This window comes from Aedes aegypti, chromosome 2, assembly GCF_002204515.2.
Source record: "Aedes aegypti strain LVP_AGWG chromosome 2, AaegL5.0 Primary Assembly, whole genome shotgun sequence".
Lineage (NCBI taxonomy): Eukaryota > Metazoa > Arthropoda > Insecta > Diptera > Culicidae > Aedes > Aedes aegypti.
The window spans coordinates 208,855,543-208,876,868 of record NC_035108.1 but is presented as its reverse complement, the minus strand read 5'-3'; the positions used below and the strand labels follow the sequence as shown (position 1 = coordinate 208,876,868).

General features: G+C 41.5%; 1 protein-coding gene across 3 annotated transcripts in view; it reads right to left on the bottom strand.

Moving 5' to 3' along the window:
- The window catches only part of LOC5578490 (lebercilin-like protein), a 45,843-nt gene that overhangs the window by 2,152 nt on the left and 22,365 nt on the right, over positions 1-21,326 (bottom strand). For 2 of the 3 annotated variants that reach the window (XM_021843831.1, XM_021843832.1), the window contains exons 3-5: positions 3,642-3,846; positions 3,324-3,580; positions 3,046-3,265 (exon numbers count right to left, since the gene is read on the bottom strand). In XM_021843831.1, coding sequence (XP_021699523.1) covers positions 3,046-3,265; positions 3,324-3,580; positions 3,642-3,846 — 682 coding nt within the window. Of the gene's footprint in view, positions 1-3,045; positions 3,266-3,323; positions 3,581-3,641; positions 3,847-4,003; positions 4,397-21,326 lie in introns of those variants that run through there. The other variant, XM_001663829.2, reaches the window with a different exon arrangement.

The following is a 21,326-nucleotide window of genomic DNA, read 5'->3' as shown; positions in this document are numbered from 1 at the left end:
GAGCAAAACAGGTAATCCATTGGCTCACACTTTGACAGAAATGTCAGCTTCCGCTAATCTCTCTTATCTATAGGGATGAAGAATGAGAGAGTAAAATATGCGAAATGTAAACGAACAGGGAAATAACCGCTCTTTTTTCCGATTGATCGGTCCAGTTCGCTCTTTCTTTGTGAGCCACCGAACCGTTCGAAAGATTCGGTTCACTAAAATGAGTGATTCAGATCGGATCCGTTCGCTAAAATGAGCCGTTTTGCCCATATCTAGTCCTCACTGGGACATAGCCTGCTTCTCAGCTTAGTGTTCTTATGAGCACTTCCAGTTATTCACTGAGAGCTTTCTTTGCCAAAGTTGCCATTTTCGCATTCGTATATCGTGTGGCAGGTACGATGATACTCTATGATCAGGGAAGTCAAGGAAATTTCCATTATGAAAAGATCCTGGACCGACCGGGAATTTAACCCAGACACCTTCAGCATGGCTTTGCTTTGTAGCCGCGGACTCTAACCACTCGGCTAAGGAAGGCCCCTTTCAGGATAAACATTGTATTTTAATAAGAAGCAAAGAGTTTTACATGAATTAGTTTAACTTCTTTTCTTATGAAATGTCTGGAACGCATTATTGATCATTATATCCGTGAAGTCTATTCGGCAAACATGCATCATCTTTATGTAATTCAACATGTTCACCAATTTGGAACGTCAACAAAAACTATTTAACACAAAGTTGTGTAGATGCGATACTGGGAATTCATTCGTTCAGATGTAATCCTGCTGGAGCGTTTCTTGAATAGTTGAAGAGCTTTTAACTCGAATAATATTTTAAAAAGTCTTATATACATGAAAAAAAGCTTTTGACTTTCGATGATTTATAATGATTTATTTGGATTCATAGAATGCTTCAAACTGACATCTCTTTTCCCTTTTCTACATAGCGTTACGCGGCGATTCAGAAGTAATAAAAGAAGTTTTCTTCTTAGTGCTTCGCAGGGGGTAATCCAGGGGTAGGTTGCTTACCTCACATAAACGGCCATTCTAACAAAAAGGGAAGTCTTCCAGATTTTTTTCCTCCTGGTTAGGAGACAGTACAAGAAGAATACAGTTCAATGTGCCACTAGCATATTTTGTTCTGGTTTACAGTTGTCTGCATGTTTACATTTGGTTTAAAAATAGTGAATGCTTAAATTTCTGTATTAAATTCCAGTGACGTTTGACATTTTTCGGTAAAACTTAAATATAATCGAAGTTCAGTGTTTACAACTATCGTAAATCAGAAAAATAACATTTATTACTGAACATCAGCAATTTCAAACGAAAAATTGAATTATCAGTATTTTCTGTGCTTTACAGTTAAAGCCCAGTTAGAAAGAGTACCAACTTCTCAAACCTCAGTTGAGTGTATAGTAACTCAAACTAGAAATATTTTACAAAATCTTCTTATATTCGTTTGTGTTAAGACTGTGGCGAATTACAAATGAAAATTATAAAACTCACCAAGATTGCCACTTTCTAAAATTATAGAAAAATTAAGTCGTTTACTTTTTATTTCGAATTTGAACCCATCTCAAATTTTGTGGCATGCGCATAGAAATGTTAAAATCTAACAAAAATTGAAAGTGCACTTTATGGGGAGTTTCAAGGCTCAAGAATCCATCATTCAATCATCAGCAATCATCAAAAATGAAAAACCAGTTTTTTCGTTCAAATTTAAAGAAATCCTCATCGAAATCTATCATTGCATTATAGATAGCAAGTGTAATGATAGATTTTCATGAATATTGCTTCGAATTTGAGCAAAAAAACTGGGTTTGAAAATTTGTAAAACGATGATGGTTAATTTCCTTTTAAGTTATTTCTTTGTTCTTTCCATTTGATGGTACTGGGTTTATAGTAGAAAAGTCCAATAAATCGTAAATCTACACTCTTCGTTTCCACTTTTGTTGAATTGAAGTAATTGAGTATTTTTACTTTATGAAAGCGTACTTTGTCAAACTGATAGGGGGCCGGATCCTATATTTGGCGCTTTTGGTTCGTTTCGGCAGTGGTGTTTTTTAAAGTTACAGATCTCATATTTGGCCACAATACTGATGCATACTGATGCGCTTCTTACTGAAAAGTTTCAGACTATTAAGCCGAGAAAACCCCCCATGCCATAGTGAATCAAGGAAGAGCTCAAGTGGTTCTGCTCCCTACCAGTGGTTTTTCAATTGTTTTGCCCACTGTGATACACTGCCCATATTTGCATGATCGACGTAACCACCAACACTATCTTTGCCGGGAAAATGCGTTTTTGTATTCCCAGTAGCATTTTTGAAAATTTCAACAATTTAGGTCGAATAATGTGTACATTTGTTAAAGATTGTAATTCAAAAGTTAACTGGAGGATACTTTTTGAATAATTTTTTACTTCTGTCATCTGCAACCGCATACGTTGTTTTATCCGTCCAATCAGTTCAAAAATTTCAAAACAAATAAGCGCTATTCGCATGTCCAACCAGTGTATTATTAAGTAAAGAATGCATATTAATGAAAACATGTATTTTGGTCATATTGGCGCTTACGTCGACTGTGAAGGCAGTACAGTGGGATAAAATGTCATTTTAGATATTCATCTTTTAAAGTAAAACATTTCTGAATCCAAAGATGTCCATCACAATGGCCGACTTTTGCCTCTACTCACGTTTTAAAAGGCACTAAGCTGTAGAAATAGTAAACCAACGTTATTGATCTTCTTATTTCAAGTTTTCTGTTAGTCCACAAAGCTATAAAAACGTTGTTGTCTGCCGCTTGTTTTATCTGATTTGTGCTTTTGAAGTTTCGGTATTTAGATTCCAAGCTGTTTCTCCTTAAGCTGTTATAACTAATCTGTTATACTTATATTCATTGAAAATTGAGTTTTTTACTGTTCAGTTATTTCGATATTTCCATTATTCAAGTAAAGTCAAAGTTTTTTTCCCACTTTGCTCTGATTAGCAATTTAAATGAAAATTGAATATAATCTTAACCACGATACATTCGATTTTTAGTCATTGCAAGTATTGATACATACCTCAATAACAGAGTTGAGTCGTTGAATTTCGTGATGTGCTCGCTCCAGTTTCTGTGCAATTTCTCGCTGCTTTAATACTTCATGTTGTAGCTGTCCTTTAAAGTTTTTAGATTCAAGCTGCAATCGTCTAACTAGCAATTTGTTATCATTATCCTTTTCTATAAGCCTAGCTTCCAGATCACGTACTCGCTCGGCAAGTCTCTCGCGTTCTTCAAGATGCCTGTTAAATTAAAAAAAATCACAATGTATGATAGAAATTCTACATGAAAGCCCCTTACTTATCCTTGTTCAATTGAATAAGGTGTTTGTTTTGATCACTTATCGTCAAAATATGCGCGTCTTTTTGTTTCAGTTTGTTGAGCAACTCTTTGTTTTGGTTTTGCAGATTTCGATACTTAGTCTGATAAGTTCGTATTTCTTCAGCATGCGAATGCAACAGTTTAGGCAACTCCGCGTTGGAATTTTCATACTTGGACAAGGCGGAATCCTGACGCTTCTGCAGTGCTCTTAGAAGTCGGTTATCCTTAGTCAACTCCTGTCGACATCGAAAAACTTTTTCAGATACAGAACATAGTTATAAAATAAGTCTTACTCACCGCTATTTGGTGATGAGCAACTTCCAATTGATTTTGCAACTGTTTGAAACGCAACATTCGCGCCGACATCACCCGGTGTCGCACATCGCTACTGGAGGCTATTACAATTGCCGGTTGCCGGGCAGCGGCTGCTTTTCGCCGGTGAAGTGCGGAAAAGTTTGAACTCTTGTTAGAGTACAGACTTTCCATGCTTCGCATAGAAATTCTGAAATATGATATTCATGATTATTCAGTTTCAATTTATTGCATAATAGATAAATCAGTTTATTAAAACAAAAACAAATTTTGAAATGCAATAGGCAGAAATTAAATGACACAAATTAAAATTATACTGAAAAGTGTGTGCATGAATTTTAAAATACCTCATTTTGAATGCTGAGGAGCAATTAATTATCTTCAAAGAAAACAAATTAAACGACTATGTTATAATTTTCTTTAGATGTGTCACGCTGTCTGTAATCAAGGTCCTTGATCAATTATTAACGGCCTACCAAACCAGTGTCTGATTCACTACTGCAAACTAAGGTCAATGCAGAGCATTCATGTTCGTATGTTAGTTACTGTGTTGTGTTCGCTCTTATAAAAGTAACGGTTGGGGTTACTATACCAATGTGCAAACATACAAGTCCCCCACCGTAACTATGTGGAAATCATCGTTGCTATACAATTTTGTTTATCTACAAGAGATGTAAATGAATATTAAACGAGCGGAGAATAATGCTTGGGCTCAAATCTTCAAATTAAAGTACAGATAACTATCCTTTACTCGACATTTTGTATCTCGATATCGAGTTAGAAAACCATAGTAAAAGTTGGTTTTCATGGGTACCTGGTTTTGTGTTCAATTATTCGATATCTCCTTATTCGACTCGATGGTCCCTTCAATATCGAATTATGGAGAGTTGACTGTAGCATGATTATTGATTTGCCTACGTAATGCAAGGTACTAGGGTACTTGCTTTCGAGTAGCATATCACCATATGCTCATTTCCTCAGTTCTTCAAAGATATTTGAAGGTTATTTATTCGGAAACTATTATAGTTGGTCAAAATAAATTAAAACTGTTACTTTGTCATATACTTTCTGCTTGTTTATTCGTGTGAATTTTAGTTCCATTGGCTTATTTGGCTTATTTAGCCTTGAAGGCTCTTTTATCAACTCAGATCATCATCTATTATTTTTCTTCTTTCTGGCATTACGTCCCATATAAGACAGATTGCAGTATTCTTATAAGCACTTCCACAGTTATTTAATGAGAGCTTTCTTTGCGAATTAATCATTATGGAATTTGATATCGTGTGACGAGCACGAAGATACACTGGAAAGTCGAGAAGGTTCCAAACCGAAAGAAACCAGGCCGCCATCGGCACCCATCGTTAGAATTCTACTTTTATGTTACTGATCGCTAGTTTTCGATAAAACTTAGGGTTGGTCCTTTCGGTTTTCTCAAATTGGTGGACTCCTAGTACGCCAGCTAGCAAAACAGTTTGCGAAAAAGCCCATTTTTTTGATAAATTGTTACCGCTGTGATATAAAATTCTTTATTTGCCTAGGCTAAAATTACCCTTTATATGTTTATTAGCGTATTGTTAAATTAATACATAAACTATACTCAAATATGATCCCTAATGTTAAAAATTCATCATATAAAATTGTTAAACTAGTTCAAAAAGCATGCACACTCAAAAATGTTATATATTACTAAGTTAGGTAACACAATTTGTTAAAACACATCTAAACAACATCCAACCCCTCGTACGCACTGCTGAATAGCAAAAGGTGATGCCACATGCGAGAAAAAGGACCAAGCAAGGAAAAAAAGGGAATATGCGAAAAGGAAAGGCAACTAGGGTCAGAGACAGCTATCGATTTGTTCTATTCCATTTCACATCTCAGCCAAGACGGTCTATTGTAACGAAAGTGGTGGAAATATAAATATAGTGAGACTCGAAGTTAATTGTCTCCGACAGACACAGGAGACTATTGCCGGATATATTCGGATCAGGACCCAAAGGATTCTGGGAAAGTAACCTTGAGACCTTCCTAAGCCATACGGTACCCAGAAAGCGATCAGTATCCCGAAACGCAGCCCCGGATTCCCATCGACCTTGACCACACGGTCCAAGAGTGCTGGCGAGTTCAGACCCGGAAGAGGCCTAGCATATCCGTTGGGCAGCCTGCAATCGCCAGATAGAGACCCCAGATAGAGCCCTTCCATGTGTTCGGACCTCCGCTTCAAAGGCCTATCACAAGCGCTCCGAATACCAGGAATGAAGCGTCCCGTTAATCAGCGAAGCCCTAGAAGTTTGTCGCCAACCCACGTGGTATACCTTCACCAGCAGACCCAATCCGCCTTGCGTAGCCGGCCGGCCCTTCCCTCCTCCTTATACACCCACACAGCTGTAAGTCCCCCAATAAATCGTTTAAATGTTAAATAGTGGTTTTATAGTTTTTCCACTTGAAGGACAGAACCCTTGAAAGCCATTTAAGCCGACCCTAGGATATTTAAGACCCATGCTCTAGCTCGCCAACATTCCGAGATTCAACGGGTCGATCTGACCCCAAATAACAAATGGCGCCCAATTTAAAAACAAAAGCTTTCAAGAGTTCTAGAATTCATTAGTTTCTTTAGAGTGTGCATAATAGATTACGGCAAACAAAAGGATTGAGTGTTGTAGCGGTGATACGGTTGCAGTAAATTGGGGAATCGTTCTAAGATTCATTGGATCATCCTACTAGTGCGCGAACAATTACGAAAGTTAACATTTTTGCGGGCATTCACCAAATTACGGTAGTACTGCTGCGTGGTATATATTGAATTACTTACTGTTTATTGGGTCTTGATTCGACTGACAGTTCGAAGCAGAATTCTGTTTCAGATCTTGAAGAGTGATTTGATTCGACTTTTGAACATTTTTCGTCAAGGGTCATCAATCGGATCGCGATATAGAAATAGGATTATCAAATTTATATTGAATACTTTTTGTCAGAAATCTTCAACGGATTCAGCGTATAAAACTAGGATTTTATTTTTTTTTTCTTTTGCGATAATTTTCGGCAAGAATTATCCGTCAAATTCGGAATATACATCTAGGATTTTCAAATTGCTTGTGATAACTCATTTAGTTTCGTCTTTCTGATTAGCGGAAAAGAAATGGATATACAATCGTTATACAAAAAGATTGATGTGTCTCATCTATCAATCGATGAGGTGGAACACGAATTGCTCATTAGGAACATTTTGTATGGCCTAGACGAACATGAGAGTATTAAGCGGAGAAAGCTAAATGATCAAATGAGAAAAGAAAGAAACAAGAACAGACTTGTTACAGCCCCTAGCTGGAGATCAGTGATTGAAGAGCTTGAAATAATACGTTCGAAACTACTTGTCATTGGTGGATTGCTTGACAATCCGAAAGCCGATGCTCGGCAGAGAGAAAAACTTTGCACTCGACTAGTTCACTATCGTGTACGAATCTTTATGCTTTTCAAATCCCCCGAAGCGAATGAGTATTTGGAGGATATTGCCGACCTGGGAAGGCAAGCAGGCAAAATGTTTCGCAAACATTTTCCAGAAATAGAACCGGTTGAGGAGGTCACAACAGAAGCACCGTCATTAGAAACAGAGATTACCCAAGTTTTGGAAGAAGTAAGAAGTGAGATTGAAATCCTCAATGACACAGTTTCAGGCAAGGAGTTAGAAGAAGCGGTCGCATTAGATGAGGTAAGTGGGGGAGTGAGAAAAAAGATCTTGAGTTCAAAGAAGCAAGAGTTAGAAGCTTCAATGGGAAGATCGGAAGAGATCCTCAAGGTACTCACGGGTTACGAAGAAGGAAAGCTAGAAAACGTTAAAGATATTATCCATCATTTGAAAACTTTTGTTTTGCAAACTACGGAACAGCAAAGACTATTGAAATTATTGATCAATCTGAACGAACGCGTAAAAAATAGTCATGAAAGCTCCACGAAAGGTTTGGACAGCAAATCAAAAGGCAAGTTAGAAGTAGGTAAAGAATTGGTTCAATCGAGTGCAGAGAATGATTCAGAACAATCTGAAATTGAGAAACGAACACAACAACGTTAACGTCGGAAGAAAATAGAAGAAAAGAAGAAAAAGTATAGAAAAAGAAAACATAGGAAGGATAAGAAAGCTAGGAGAAGCATTAGGAGGGTTCCAATTTCTGAATGGAAATTAAAATATGACGGCAAGGATCAGGGGCGTCGGTTGGCTGAATTTCTCAAGGAAGTGAAAATGCGCTGTAAGTCAGAAGACATTTCCGATAGAGAACTTTTTCGAGGTGTGATCCACTTATTCAGTGGACGGGCCAAGGACTGGTTTATGGAAGGGTTTGAGAATCGATACTTCCGTAGCTGAGCTTAAACGCGAATTCTTACCGCCAGATCTAGATTTTCAGATTGAAATTCAGGCTACCAACCGACGACAAGCTCGAGGAGAAAAGTTCGTTGACTATCTACACGATATGCAAAAGCTTTTCCAATCGATGACCAAACCAATCTCAGATCAACGAAAGTTTGAAATTGTTTGGCGCAACATGAGATACGACTACAAAAACGCATTAACAGGGTCGCGTATCAAGACTACATCTAGGCTAAAAAAATATGGTCGTATAATCGATGAAAACAATTGGAACATGTTTCAAAAGTCCAATGAAATTCGCCTAAAAGTTCAGCAGGTTAACGAAATATCAGCTACAAACAGTTCGAAATCAAAAGTAAATTTAGGGAATGGAAACAATTCACGAACTTTTTCTCAGAGCAAACCCAAGAAAAACATGGAGAGTGAGAAAAGCAAACAGCAAGAGGAGCCAAATGAGGAAATTAAGAGGCAGAGCTATGTGGACCCTATTGAGGGGTCATCCAAGGGAACTTTAAAAGCTCAATCCGAACGTTATATACGCCCACCAATAGGCCCTTGCTATAATTGCAGGAAAAATGGGCACCATTATGGTGACTACTCGGAAAAGCGGAAGAAGTTTTGTAGATTATGTGGCTTTTGGGATGTTATTACCCCTGAATGTCCTTTCTGCCAAAAAAACGAGCAGAGCTCAGCTTGAGAAGGCAAGCTGACGTGTTGCCTACAAATCCTTCCACAATCGAGCAAGTTTACACCGACTTAATAACTAACGGGTTTGAGCCAATTTCGAAAGAGGATTATTTCTCAGATATGGTGGTCGATGAGCTTTTTGTACGAATCGCCGCAGATAACAGACCATTCGCAATTATATGGGTTCTGGGGAGAGAGATATGTGGACTACTCGATAGTGGGGCTCACAGGACAGTTCTCGGATTTGGCTGTAGAAAGTTGGTAAAAGATTTAAAATTGAAAATTTTAAAATTTTGAGGGGATGAAATTGGTGGCGAAGAACCAGAAGATGATATGGAGATTCTCACAGCTGAGCAAAAATTTCAGTTGGAAAAGGTCAAAAAGCTCTTCAAAACAGCGATTGAGGGAGAAGTTCTCGAGGTAACTTCTCTCATTTCTCATAAAATAGAGTTTAAGGAAGAGTTTAAAAACTCTCCATCGGTGAGAATAAACCCATATCCAACTTCTCCCGAAATACAGCGCAAAGTTAACATTGAACTTGATAAGATGCTCAGTCAGCAGGTCATTGAACCGAGCAAGAGCGAGTGGGCCCTGAGTACCGTTCCTGTCCTCAAACCCACTGGGGAAGTCCTTCTTTGTTTAGACGCAAGAAGGTTGAACGATCGGACTAGGAGGGATGCTTATCCTCTCCCACACCAAGATCGTATATTAAGTAGGCTAGGGTCGAGTAGATTCTTAACCACGATTGATTTAACTAGAGCATTCCTACAGATACCCCTTGACCCTAGCTCACGAAAATATACGGCGTTCTCAGTGTTGGGTAGAGGATTGTTCCAGTTCACACGACTACCTTTTGGCTTAGTCAATAGTCCTGCTACACTAGCTCGGTTAATGGACGAGGTCTTAGGGTACGGTGAACTGGAACCGAGTGTGTTTGTCTACCTCGACGACATCGTTGTAGTAAGCAGCGCATTCGAAGCCCACCTCGAGTCGTTAAAGGAAGTTGCCCGTCGCTTGCGATTGGCCAACCTGTCAATAAATCTCGATAAATCGAAATTCTGCCTGAAAGAGTTACCTTACCTCGGGTATATTATTTCAGCTGAAGGCCTACGACCGAACCCAGACCGTGTCGAGGCTATCATAAATTATGAGCGCCCGACATCACTACGAGCCCTGCGCCGTTTCTTAGGAATGTCAAATTATTATCGACGGTTTATTCCTCGCTTTAGTGAGATCTCGGTACCTTTAACAAATCTTTGGAAAAAGAAACCAAAAACTATTGTTTGGAACCCAGCTGCAGAGAAGGCTTTTTTTCAACTTAAGGAAAAATTGATCGCAGCTCCGGTTCTTGCAAATCCAAATTTTCTACTGCAATTTCAAATCCAAACGGATGCAAGCGATAGTGCCATCGCCGCAATATTAACGCAGCAGCATGAGAGCGGAGAGAAAATTGTGGCATATTTCTCGCAAAAGCTTTCGCCGGCACAACAAGCTTATGCGGCTTCCGAAAAAGAAGGCTTAGCCGTACTGACCGCCATTGACAAATTTAGGCCGTATATTGAAGGAACAAGGTTTGTGGTAATAACTGATGCATCGTCCCTTACCCATATTATGAATGGGAAGTGGCGGACATCATCGAGGCTTAGCAGATGGAGCATTGAGCTGCAAGGATATGACTTTGAGATTCGACACAGAAAGGGGAGGGATAATGTGATCCCGGACGCTCTATCTCGTTCAATGGAGACGGCCTCTCTCGATGAGGGAGACGCATGGTACTCAACTTTGTATCATAAAGTGCTCTCTGAACCTGATGAGTGCCTCGACTATAAAGTAGAAGAGGAAAAGCTTTTTAAATTCGTTCCCAGCAAAACCGACGTTTTAGATTTTAGATTCGAATGGAAACTTTGTGTTCCGGAGAAATCCCGCGAGAAGATTCTCCGAAAAGAGCACGATGAATCGTTCCATATCGGATATGAGAAACTTCTCGATAAACTCCGAACGAGGTACTTTTGGCCTAAAATGGCTACCTCAGTCCGAAAATATGTCGAACGGTGTCGAATTTGCAAAGAATGCAAACCTACCACTACTTCACAGCATCCGATTATGGGAAACGCACGTTTAGCTACCAAACCCTTTCAGATTTTGGCGATTAATTTCATCCAATCTCTGCCTAGGTCGAAATCCGGTCATACACACCTATTAGTTATCCTGGATGTCTATTCTAAATGGACTATGCTTGTGCCGGTAAGAAAAATAGCTACGGATCTGATTATCAAAATTCTCGAAGAGCAATGGTTTCGCCGATTTTCGGTGCCTGAAGTCCTAATAAGTGATAATGCGACGAGTTTTCTCAGCAAGTCCTTCCAGAATTTTCTTAGTTATTATCAGGTCAAACATTGGGCGAACTCAAGGCATCACAGCCAGGCGAACCCCGCTGAGCGCCTAAACCGCAGCATTAACGCATGTATCCGAACGTATGTTAGGTCCAATCAACGATTATGGGATACACGAATTTCAGAAGTTGAACACACTCTGAACAATACCACTCACTCGTCCACAGGCCTTACACCCTACATGATCTTATTTGGTCACGAAATCGTAACCAGTGGTGAAGAGCACCGTCGCGATTCGATCACTCCGGATGTTACAGAAGCTGAAAGGCACCTTCAAAAATTGAAAGTAGACCAACGAATTCAAGAAATTGTGAACGAAAATTTAAAAAAAAAGCGCATGAGAAAAGCAATAGAGCTTATAATCTTCGATTTCGCAAGCCTGCTCCTGTTTATCAGGTGGGACAAAAGGTGTATAAGCGAAACTTCACACTATCTTCGGCTGGGGAGTCCTATAACGCAAAACTGGGGCCAGCCCATACTCTTTGCACTGTAGTTTCTCGTCGAGGAACGAGCTCCTACGAGCTTCTCGATGAAAACGGTAAAAACGTAGGGATATTTTCTTCCGCTGATCTCAAGCCTGGAGTTCCTCAAGACTTCTCCGCTTAACCTTCCTGTTGTAGAGTACAGAGAGTACTGAAAAAAGGTTGGCTGTTGCCCAGCCTCAATATTACGTCGTTCACGTTCTTTATAGTAGTAATTGTATCGTTGTGTTGACTCGTAAGATTCGTAGAGCAAATAATGTTAGAGTGAGAAAATTGGTTTGATGGTCCCATAATGTCTCGCTGTGTTGATAGTGTTTGTCTAATGTTAACGAGTGATTTTTGTTGTAAATAATAGGTTACAATCGAATTAAGTAGTTGCGATAGAGAAGTTCAACCGATTAAGGAAAAGAGACCTAAAATGCATAATTTCTTATTCGCGAGGCGGTAAAGCGTTGGTACCCGCTGCCCTACCATAATTGATTAGTTTCTACTAAGATTAACTCAGAATTCACTTTGAACCCACCCGATTGATTATAGTTTTTCAATTTACTCAGTCCTAGATAATTCAGCGAGAAATAGCATTCAAAACCGGACAATCAAGATTAACTTATTTTGATTGAAAATAATTAGTCTAATTCTTCTTCGAAACAGTTAACGGTTTCGGACATTGGGAGAGTTTAAGACTACATAAACAAGTCGCGGAAGTAATTGCGTAAACAAGTGCCCTCAATCATGCGTGAGGGATCTATTTGTTGGAAGAACGCAATCTATGTTGATTTTTATCTGAAAACGAAAGCACAAAAGGTGCGGCTCAACCCTGGAATGGTTCACAATGAATTTAACAATTAAATAAAAAAAAATAATACAAAACCTAGTGATCGGACATTGGGCAGGACACTATTTCCTACGTTGTGATTAAGTGATGTTAAAATAAAAACAACCAATTTTCTGATCGTCCAGCCATGGCGGAGACTCAATAGCGACTGTTTATTCATATATATCTACATTGTGGTATAGGTACAATATAAGTAGGGTAATTACACATATTGACGTGATGTTCAAACACCTAGTTTTGATTAATTTTTAGGGGGGAGTAGAAGGTAGTGTTACCGCTGTGATGTAAAATTCTGTATTTGCCTAGGCTAAAATTACCCTTTATAAGTTTATTAGCGTATTGTTAAATTAATACATAAACTATACTCAAATATGATCCCTAATGTTAAAAATTCATCATATAAAATTGTTAAACTAGTTCAAAAAGCATGCACACTCAAAAATGTTATATATTACTAAGTTAGGTAACACAATTTGTTAAAACACATCTAAACAACATCCAACCCCTCGTACGCACTGCTGAATAGCAAAAGGTGATGCCACATGCGAGAAAAAGGACCAAGCAAGGAAAAAAAGGGAATATGCGAAAAGGAAAGGCAACTAGGGTCAGAGACAGCTATCGATTTGTTCTATTCCATTTCACATCTCAGCCAAGACGGTCTATTGTAACGAAAGTGGTGGAAATATAAATATAGTGAGACTCGAAGTTAATTGTCTCCGACAGACACAGGAGACTATTGCCGGATATATTCGGATCAGGACCCAAAGGATTCTGGGAAAGTAACCTTGAGACCTTCCTAAGCCATACGGTACCCAGAAAGCGATCAGTATCCCGAAACGCAGCCCCGGATTCCCATCGACCTTGACCACACGGTCCAAGAGTGCTGGCGAGTTCAGACCCGGAAGAGGCCTAGCATATCCGTTGGGCAGCCTGCAATCGCCAGATAGAGACCCCAGATAGAGCCCTTCCATGTGTTCGGACCTCCGCTTCAAAGGCCTATCACAAGCGCTCCGAATACCAGGAATGAAGCGTCCCGTTAATCAGCGAAGCCCTAGAAGTTTGTCGCCAACCCACGTGGTATACCTTCACCAGCAGACCCAATCCGCCTTGCGTAGCCGGCCGGCCCTTCCCTCCTCCTTATACACCCACACAGCTGTAAGTCCCCCAATAAATCGTTTAAATGTTAAATAGTGGTTTTATAGTTTTTCCACTTGAAGGACAGAACCCTTGAAAGCCATTTAAGCCGACCCTAGGATATTTAAGACCCATGCTCTAGCTCGCCAACATTCCGAGATTCAACGGGTCGATCTGATCCCGAATAACAAAATCTAGGGTATTTATTCACGTCATATGTCTCATATTTCCCTTGAAACGCATAGCCAACTTAGTGACATCGTATAGAGAAAGGATATAGCTTTCACTTGAAGTTAAAAAAATTCAAGCGGTTTTTTTTTAATTTGGCCGCCATTTTGAATGTTGTTAGAAAAATCGTTTTTACACCATTAGCGCACCGCTCGATTAGAATTCTGAGATCACCATCAGAAAGCTGAGAAAAAATTGCGTAAGGTTGGATTACGGGGGCACCAAGTGATCCCCTTAACAATGTAAAAAAAAAGAAAAGAGTTTGGCTCTGTTATGCCCTACGGCACCAGAGCCTTCCAAATAAACGAATTATGTAAAAAATAAAAAAAAAGTGATCCCCTTCTCCCGGCACAAACGAACAACAGGGAGAGGTTTCAAATGCCATGGCACAACCTTTACGAACCGGAGTACTTTGTCTGTGGGAATACGTTCGTCCCAAACGCACGACTTTCCATTACAACCCTCGTACCAAGAAGCAAGGTATATTCGGCCCATAGATACATTTCGACCGGGGCTGCGGGCTCAAGCAGTACCCGTAATTGATGAGAGAATTCCACTTCCGAGAACTGTAATTCCTCGAGAAGTCCATTCGGTAACGGTAAAAGAGCCATTCCAGTAATACATCGCATCGTCGCACCCTCTACGTGATCCTCGATCGTTTTCTCCTGCAAAGCCTCCAAACTTCGTTAGGACATATTCTATTCCAGCGGTGAACCACGTTGGACTATCGCCTTCCGATGCTGGAGATCAGACCAGACAAATGCATCAACAAGCTCCAGTGTGTAGCACGCCCGTACGATATGACTCAGTACCAGGACCCAAACCGTTCTCCCATTGCTTTCTCACCCCTGCTACGGAACTACCATTTCCATATCGGAACTCTCTTCTGAACTTTAATGCTACTGGAGAAAGAGTCATTTCCGGTGCAGTACGATCCCATAGAAACGGGTCTGGATGATGGCGTTTTACACTCACAAAAGATAGCCAGGTTGTTGGTAAAGATCTGCCATCGTTCAACGGAAACCCTACCGACTGGCCGATGTTCATTATCTCCTTTGAACAATCTACAGCTGCATGCGGGTTTTCATGCCTCACAGGACATGCTCGAGAGGCGGTTCGAAGCACGTGGTTAAAACATTGCGAACGCTCTATGAACGTCCAGAGCTATTGATTCGTTCGCGCCACGAGAAGATAAGGAAAACTTCCGGACCCCGACACGATCGGCCGGAAACGATACTCGAATTCGGACTGGTAGTCCAAAACTTCGTTGATCATCTGCTAGCTGCACAACAAGGAGAACATCTCTCAAACCCGATGCTTCTACAGAAACTAGTAGAAAAGCTTCCAGGGTCAATAAGAATGGATTGGGCCGTCTTCAAAGGTCAACAACCGCGGGCTACTAATTGTGTTGTTCGATGAGTTCATGTCCAAACTGGTAAAGGCATCCATTGAGGTCAGGTGCAAATCTTGGAAAGGTTGTGGTAGCGAAGGATGCCACTTGAAACACCACACGCTTCTTCATTCGCCGTCTACTCCTCCCAGTTCTTCGCACTCGGTGAACGTATCGTTGAGCCAGATTTCCTCTGAAGAATATCGGACACTCTTTCGAGTGTTACTCGTAGTCCTCCACGGAAAGGGGAAAAGTGTGACGATCTTCGCGTTCATTGATGAAGGATCACAAATTACGATGTTGGAGTAGAAAGTCGCGAAGAAGCTCGGCGTTACCGGTCCGACAAGGCCTCTCACGCTTCAGTGGACGGAGGATATAAAACGCGATGAATTAAAATCTCAGGAAGTCAGCCTGCAAATAGCAGGAAAAAATAGTGGTACCCGTTATGATCTCCGTCATGCACGCGCAGTTAGCTGCTTGCTATTGCCAACCCAAAGCCTGAACTACCGAGAACTGTGCGTCCGTTTTCCTCATCTCAGAGGCCTGCCGGTGGAAGATTATGATCTCGTGCAACCAAAACTGCTCATTGGTTTAGACAACCTTCGACTTGGAGTACCGCTAAAGTTGCGTGAAGAAGGACCATACGATCTTATTGCAGCCAAATGCCGTTTGGGATGGGGAATCTATGGTAGTGCGTCTACAAACCCCGTACCAAGAGTTAGAGTCAACTTTCACACTGCCGCACAGCCGTCCTCCGACGACTCGAACGAATAGTTGTGAGACTACTTCGCATTCGAGAAACTGTGGGGTTATTACTCCGACCGAAAAGTTAGAGTCCGAGGAGGATAAACTAGCAAGACAGTTGCTTGAAGAAACGACGCGACGAACTGCAAAAGGATTTGAAACAGGCCTTCTGTGGAAAACTGATGACCGAGAATTTCCAGACACGTATCCAATGGCACTTCGGCGGATGAAAACCTTGGAGAAGAAGCAGCAGCGAGACCCGTTGATGATGCAGCGAGTACGAGAGCACATAATTGAATTTTAGAAAAAGGGCTACATTCGCAAGGTTAGCAAAGAAGAGCAATCCACCTTCGATCACCGGAAAAGCTGGTTTCTTCCCCTGGGAGTTGTCGTAAACCCGAAAAAACCTGGGAAATTGAGAATTATCTGGGATGCGACAGCGAAAGTCGATGGAGTATCGTTCAACTCACACTTAATGAAAGGCCCAGATCTCCTCACGCCTTTGCCGCGAGTTCTCAGTGGTTTCCGTTTGTATCCGGTGGCGGTTTCCGGAGATATAAGGGAGATGTTCCTTCAAATAAGGCTACAAGCGAGTAATCGGAATGCGCAAATTTTCTTGTTCCGCGATCATCCTCAAGATCCGGTGCAAATATATGCTGTCAACGTCACAATGTTCGGATCGACCTGTTCTCCTTCGTCAGCTCAGTACGTCAAGAACGTGAACGCTGAACAACATGCTTTACACTACATAAGGGCGGCAGCTGAAATTATAGAACACCATTATGTCGACGATTACTTAGACAGCTTTAGGATGGTGGACGAGGCTGTTCAGATCGTGAGGGACGCCAAGTTTGTTCACTTCAGGGGCGGATTCGAAATCCGCAATTTTCTCTACAATAAGGACGAAGTCCTCCGGCGAACGGGGGACATCGGAACGAATACGTCTAAAGGATTCGCCCTCGTACGGGCAGAAACAACAGAATCAGTGCTCGGAATGACATGGATTCCTACAGACGATGTTTTCTCTTATACCTTGGCTATGCGAGACGACCTGATGCCAATTCTCGACGACAACCACGTTCCAAGGTAGTGATAAGTACTTAGGGTGGTGATTGACCCTCTTAGTTTCGTTGCATACTTCCTGGTGCATGGTAAGGTGCTATAGCATAGCACTTAATATTGCCAGTAGGGTGCCGGTGCTATTAGTAGACTACCTAAGCTATAAAAAATCATAACTGTTGATGGGCGATAGACGAATCGTTGATTTTGTTAATTTATTCCGGCGAATCGGGTTGAATTACAAAATTCCTGAATGGATTTTAGGTATAAGTTACGTAAATAGTGAATATGGAAACTTAAATCTTACGTTTTGTGATTCGCTACCTCAACAATTCTTCACACTGGACGATGTGTCCTAGCAGCGCACTGATCACCTTGATTGTACTGTACAAATTTGTGTTTTAGGTTTAGTTTTTTAGTTTTTAGTGATTTCAATTTTGATAAAGAATTCAATGTCTCACCTTTAGTAAGTTTAACTAATTTTAGGTACAAATGGGTGATTGTATAGTTTAGTTAGATTCAATAGTTGTAGCTGTAAGAATAACCTTAGTTTAAGTATTTTAACCAGGATATCTCCTATAAATCGTTCGTCAACCAGCAATACCTTGTATAGCAATGAACAACTAGCGGTAATTCATAGATTAAAGTAGGTTCAAGTAAATTCAATATAGTTTTAAGAGCAATTTCAACAGTTTAAGATAAGTTCTCAATCACTTTATATGCACGATTTCTGTTTACGTTTCTGTCTCCTTCGTAGTCGATAGTTTGCCCTTGTTCTGTTCTTTTTAACCCGGGACAATCCCTTGGTTGATTCATGGGTGTGACCGTATAAGCCCGTCGGAGCTCGTTGGAAGGGGACCATTGGGGTTTGATGGATCTCTCGACGTGGCGGAGTTAACACTCCCCCCCGGAATACGCCGATAGTCCTCCAGAGGTGTATTCTTACAAGCGCCTATGTCGAGCACGGCGAGCTTCAGGGCTGGTCGCTCGTAGATTCCGCTAGCGGTAAGGACGGTGGCGGACCTTACCTGATCGTCGATTCCTGGTTTCGTAGCTATCACGCGCCCTTTAGGCCAGCAGTTGCGCGGCAGGTTTGGGTCCACGATGATGACAATATCGCCAGCTTGGATGGGTTTCGCTGGCTCGAACCATTTGGTACGGCGTGTGATGGATGGTAGATAGTCTCGGAGCCATTGTCTCCAGAACTGGTTGGCTAGGACCTGAGAGCGTTGCCAGCAATTGCGGAGTGACACAGGGCTATCGTCGAGAGGTACTAGTGGCTTTAGACCGTTAGACGAACCCAGCAAGAAGTGGTTTGGGGTTAGTACTGGGGATTCGTCGTCTTCCAGGGGAATACTGGTTAGTGGTCGAGAGTTGATGATGTTCTCCACTTCCACCAGTAGGTTTTCGAGGACTTCATATGATAGCGAGCGGTCTGGGAGCAACTTCGTTAGATTCTGTTTGACTGTTCGGATCAAACGCTCCCACGCTCCGCCCATGTGCGGGGAGGCCGGCGGGTTGAAGCTTCAACTTGTATGGGGCGTTGTGAACTCGGTCATCATACGTTCATGATCTAGGCTCTGCAAGGCGGCTTTCAGCTCTTTGCAGGTACCTCGGAAATTAGTGCCTCGATCACTGTAGATGACTGCCGGTGTGCCTCTTCTGGCGATGACGTTGCGCAGGGCCGTAATGCAGGAATCGGTACTGAGAGTGTGTGCGATTTGCAGGTGTATGGCGCGGACGGTCAGACAGGTAGCAATCAGCACCCAACGTTTTTCCCTTTTTCGATTTGCAGAGACTATTATCGGCCCAAAATAATCCACCCCCATATGCGTAAACGGACGAGAGTAGGCAGCTAGCCGTGCTGGTGGCAAGTCACTCATCATTGGTGGCTGGGGTGCTGCCTTTTCGTTCATGCACTTCTGACATTGCCTTCGTATCTTATGGTATACAGATTTGAGGCGTGGAATTCTGTACCGCTGACGGATCTCGTTGAGGACGGTGTTATGGTTTTGGTGGTGGTACTTGCGATGAAAGTGATGCACTATCAGCTGTGTTACATGGTGATTACGAGGAAGAATGATAGGGTTCACTGCGTCATAGTCGATCAGTTCGCAGGCACCGGTTCGACCACGGACCCTCAGCACGTCCGATTCATAGAGGAAGGGACAAAGATAAGCAATAGAGTGTTACTTGGGAGTCGGATGACCCCTCAGCAAGACCTGAGTACCGGCGAGCTAGAGCGTGAGCTTTTTGCTCTCAGGATCGGCTTTTCGAGAGGCTAACCAAGGGCTCAATAAAAGGAAACACTCTAAATGAATTTTACTATTTTATTACTCACACATCTGTGTGGGCTGTGTGGGTGTTATTCGGTGGGATGGCCGGCCGGCGCTTACTGCTGCTGCTGTTGGGGTCGGTGGGTCGTTTTTGGTAGGCAGAATGGAGGCGAGGAGACGGCACGTGGTTTCTCCACTCTTACGAGACGTCGGGTCCTCGAGGGTTAAACTCCAGTCGGGAATGGCCTTCGACCGACAATGGGGGACTTCTTCGGAGGTAGCTGGTCCTAATTTCAGTTGGGCGCTTCCAAAATGGAAATAAGCTAAGCGCTATTGGGTCCTAAGGGCATTAAAGGTTAGGGTAGGTTTAGGGTTAGGTGATGGGCTACTGGGTTTATTGCTGGGTAATTACTTCTAGAGGAATGGCATACCTGATTTACTCAATTAACCGTGTGAATGCGGTATCTTGATTTCACTGCCACTGGCGGTATTTCTAGAAAGTTTCACTTCAGCTTTTGAATTGGCTTTAGCTGAAATCTAGCGTCTTACAAGCTTGGAGATCACTATAGAAAGAGACCGAGCCAGCTTTTTAATTTCCCTAGTAGCCTACCCTTTCCGTACCAAATTCCCTTTTTCATCTCTTTTTCTTACAGTCCTTTCCTCAACTCGCGACAACTCCTCGAAAGTTTCCCCTGCAGCAGTTTTTAGTGTGTTGTGTGCAATGTTCTAAATGTGTTTTACAAATTTTGTTCTGTTTAACAATCATGACTTCTTTTTAATAATTTAATAACTTATTTCTACTAACATTTTAACCTTACTGACTTTTTCTTTTTATTCGGCATGATTTTGGATTTTATGCCCCAACGGTAACACTACCTCATCTCCCCCCTCAAAATTAATCGAAACAAAGTTTTGGATTAATTTTTCATATGTTGGATTCATTTATAGTCATCTCAGGGTTGAGTCGCAACTTTAATGCTCTCGAGAATTCCCAAAAATCGATATAAATCGCATCTTTTCAACAAACAGTTGCCTTATTCAAAAAAAAGGACTTTTGTTAATGCAATTTCATATTCGCGGAACGGTTATTCAATCTATTCATCTCCCAATGGCCGAAACATTTGCTTGTTCCGAGGAAGAGGTAAATTTTTTTCTTTCTACCAAAACGAAATCTTCTGATGGTTTGATTTACGAATGATATTCTTGCCAAACTGAGAACCATAATTTTAGGTGTGGTGTGATAAATTGAGGTAATTGACTAGGAGTGTGGTATCATAACTTGGAAAAGCAGGGCAGATCACTGGATCCGTAGCTACTGCACATCGCGATTTAGAAATTTTTCATTTGTTATTGTTTTTATCCTTGATCGGTTAAATTTCCCTGTCGCTTCTGCTTCAACCAATAAAGATGGACTATTATTCTATTTTAGACGAAACGGGACAGCAATACATATATTGTTTTCGGAACGGCCAGACATTCTAAACCAACAGATTCGCTATTTCACTTACACAATATTTGCTGTACAACTCACAATAACCGACGATCATCTTATTTACGTACGTTGACTTACGAAGGCTCTACACAATTCTGGACACAACATTGGAATTTCTGGACGTATAGACTCTAAATTGACAGTGGAATTGGACAAACATTACTCTTCATCGGGGACACCGGGTTTCAAATCCGCCGACGAAAATATCCCAAGATTCTTACCTTGATTGTCAATAAGCTCATATGAGCTTGTGCCTCGGCGAGACACAACAGTGCATGGAGTATAAGCTGGACCTAATTTTGCATTATAGGCTTCTCCAGCCACCGACTGCGAAAAGTTTCGCTTATAAACATTCTGTCCCACCTGATATACTGGAGCAGGTTTCCGGAACCGAAGATTATAAGCTCTGGTACTCTTATCATGAGCTTTGGCTAAGTTTTGGCGCACTATTCTCTGGATTTGATCATCAACTTTTAATTTCCTCTCTGCTCTTTCAGATTCAGACACATCGGAAGTATCGGGATCACGAAGATGTTCCGTACCCTCGGAAACGATCTCATGTCCGAAAACAATCATATACGGGGTGA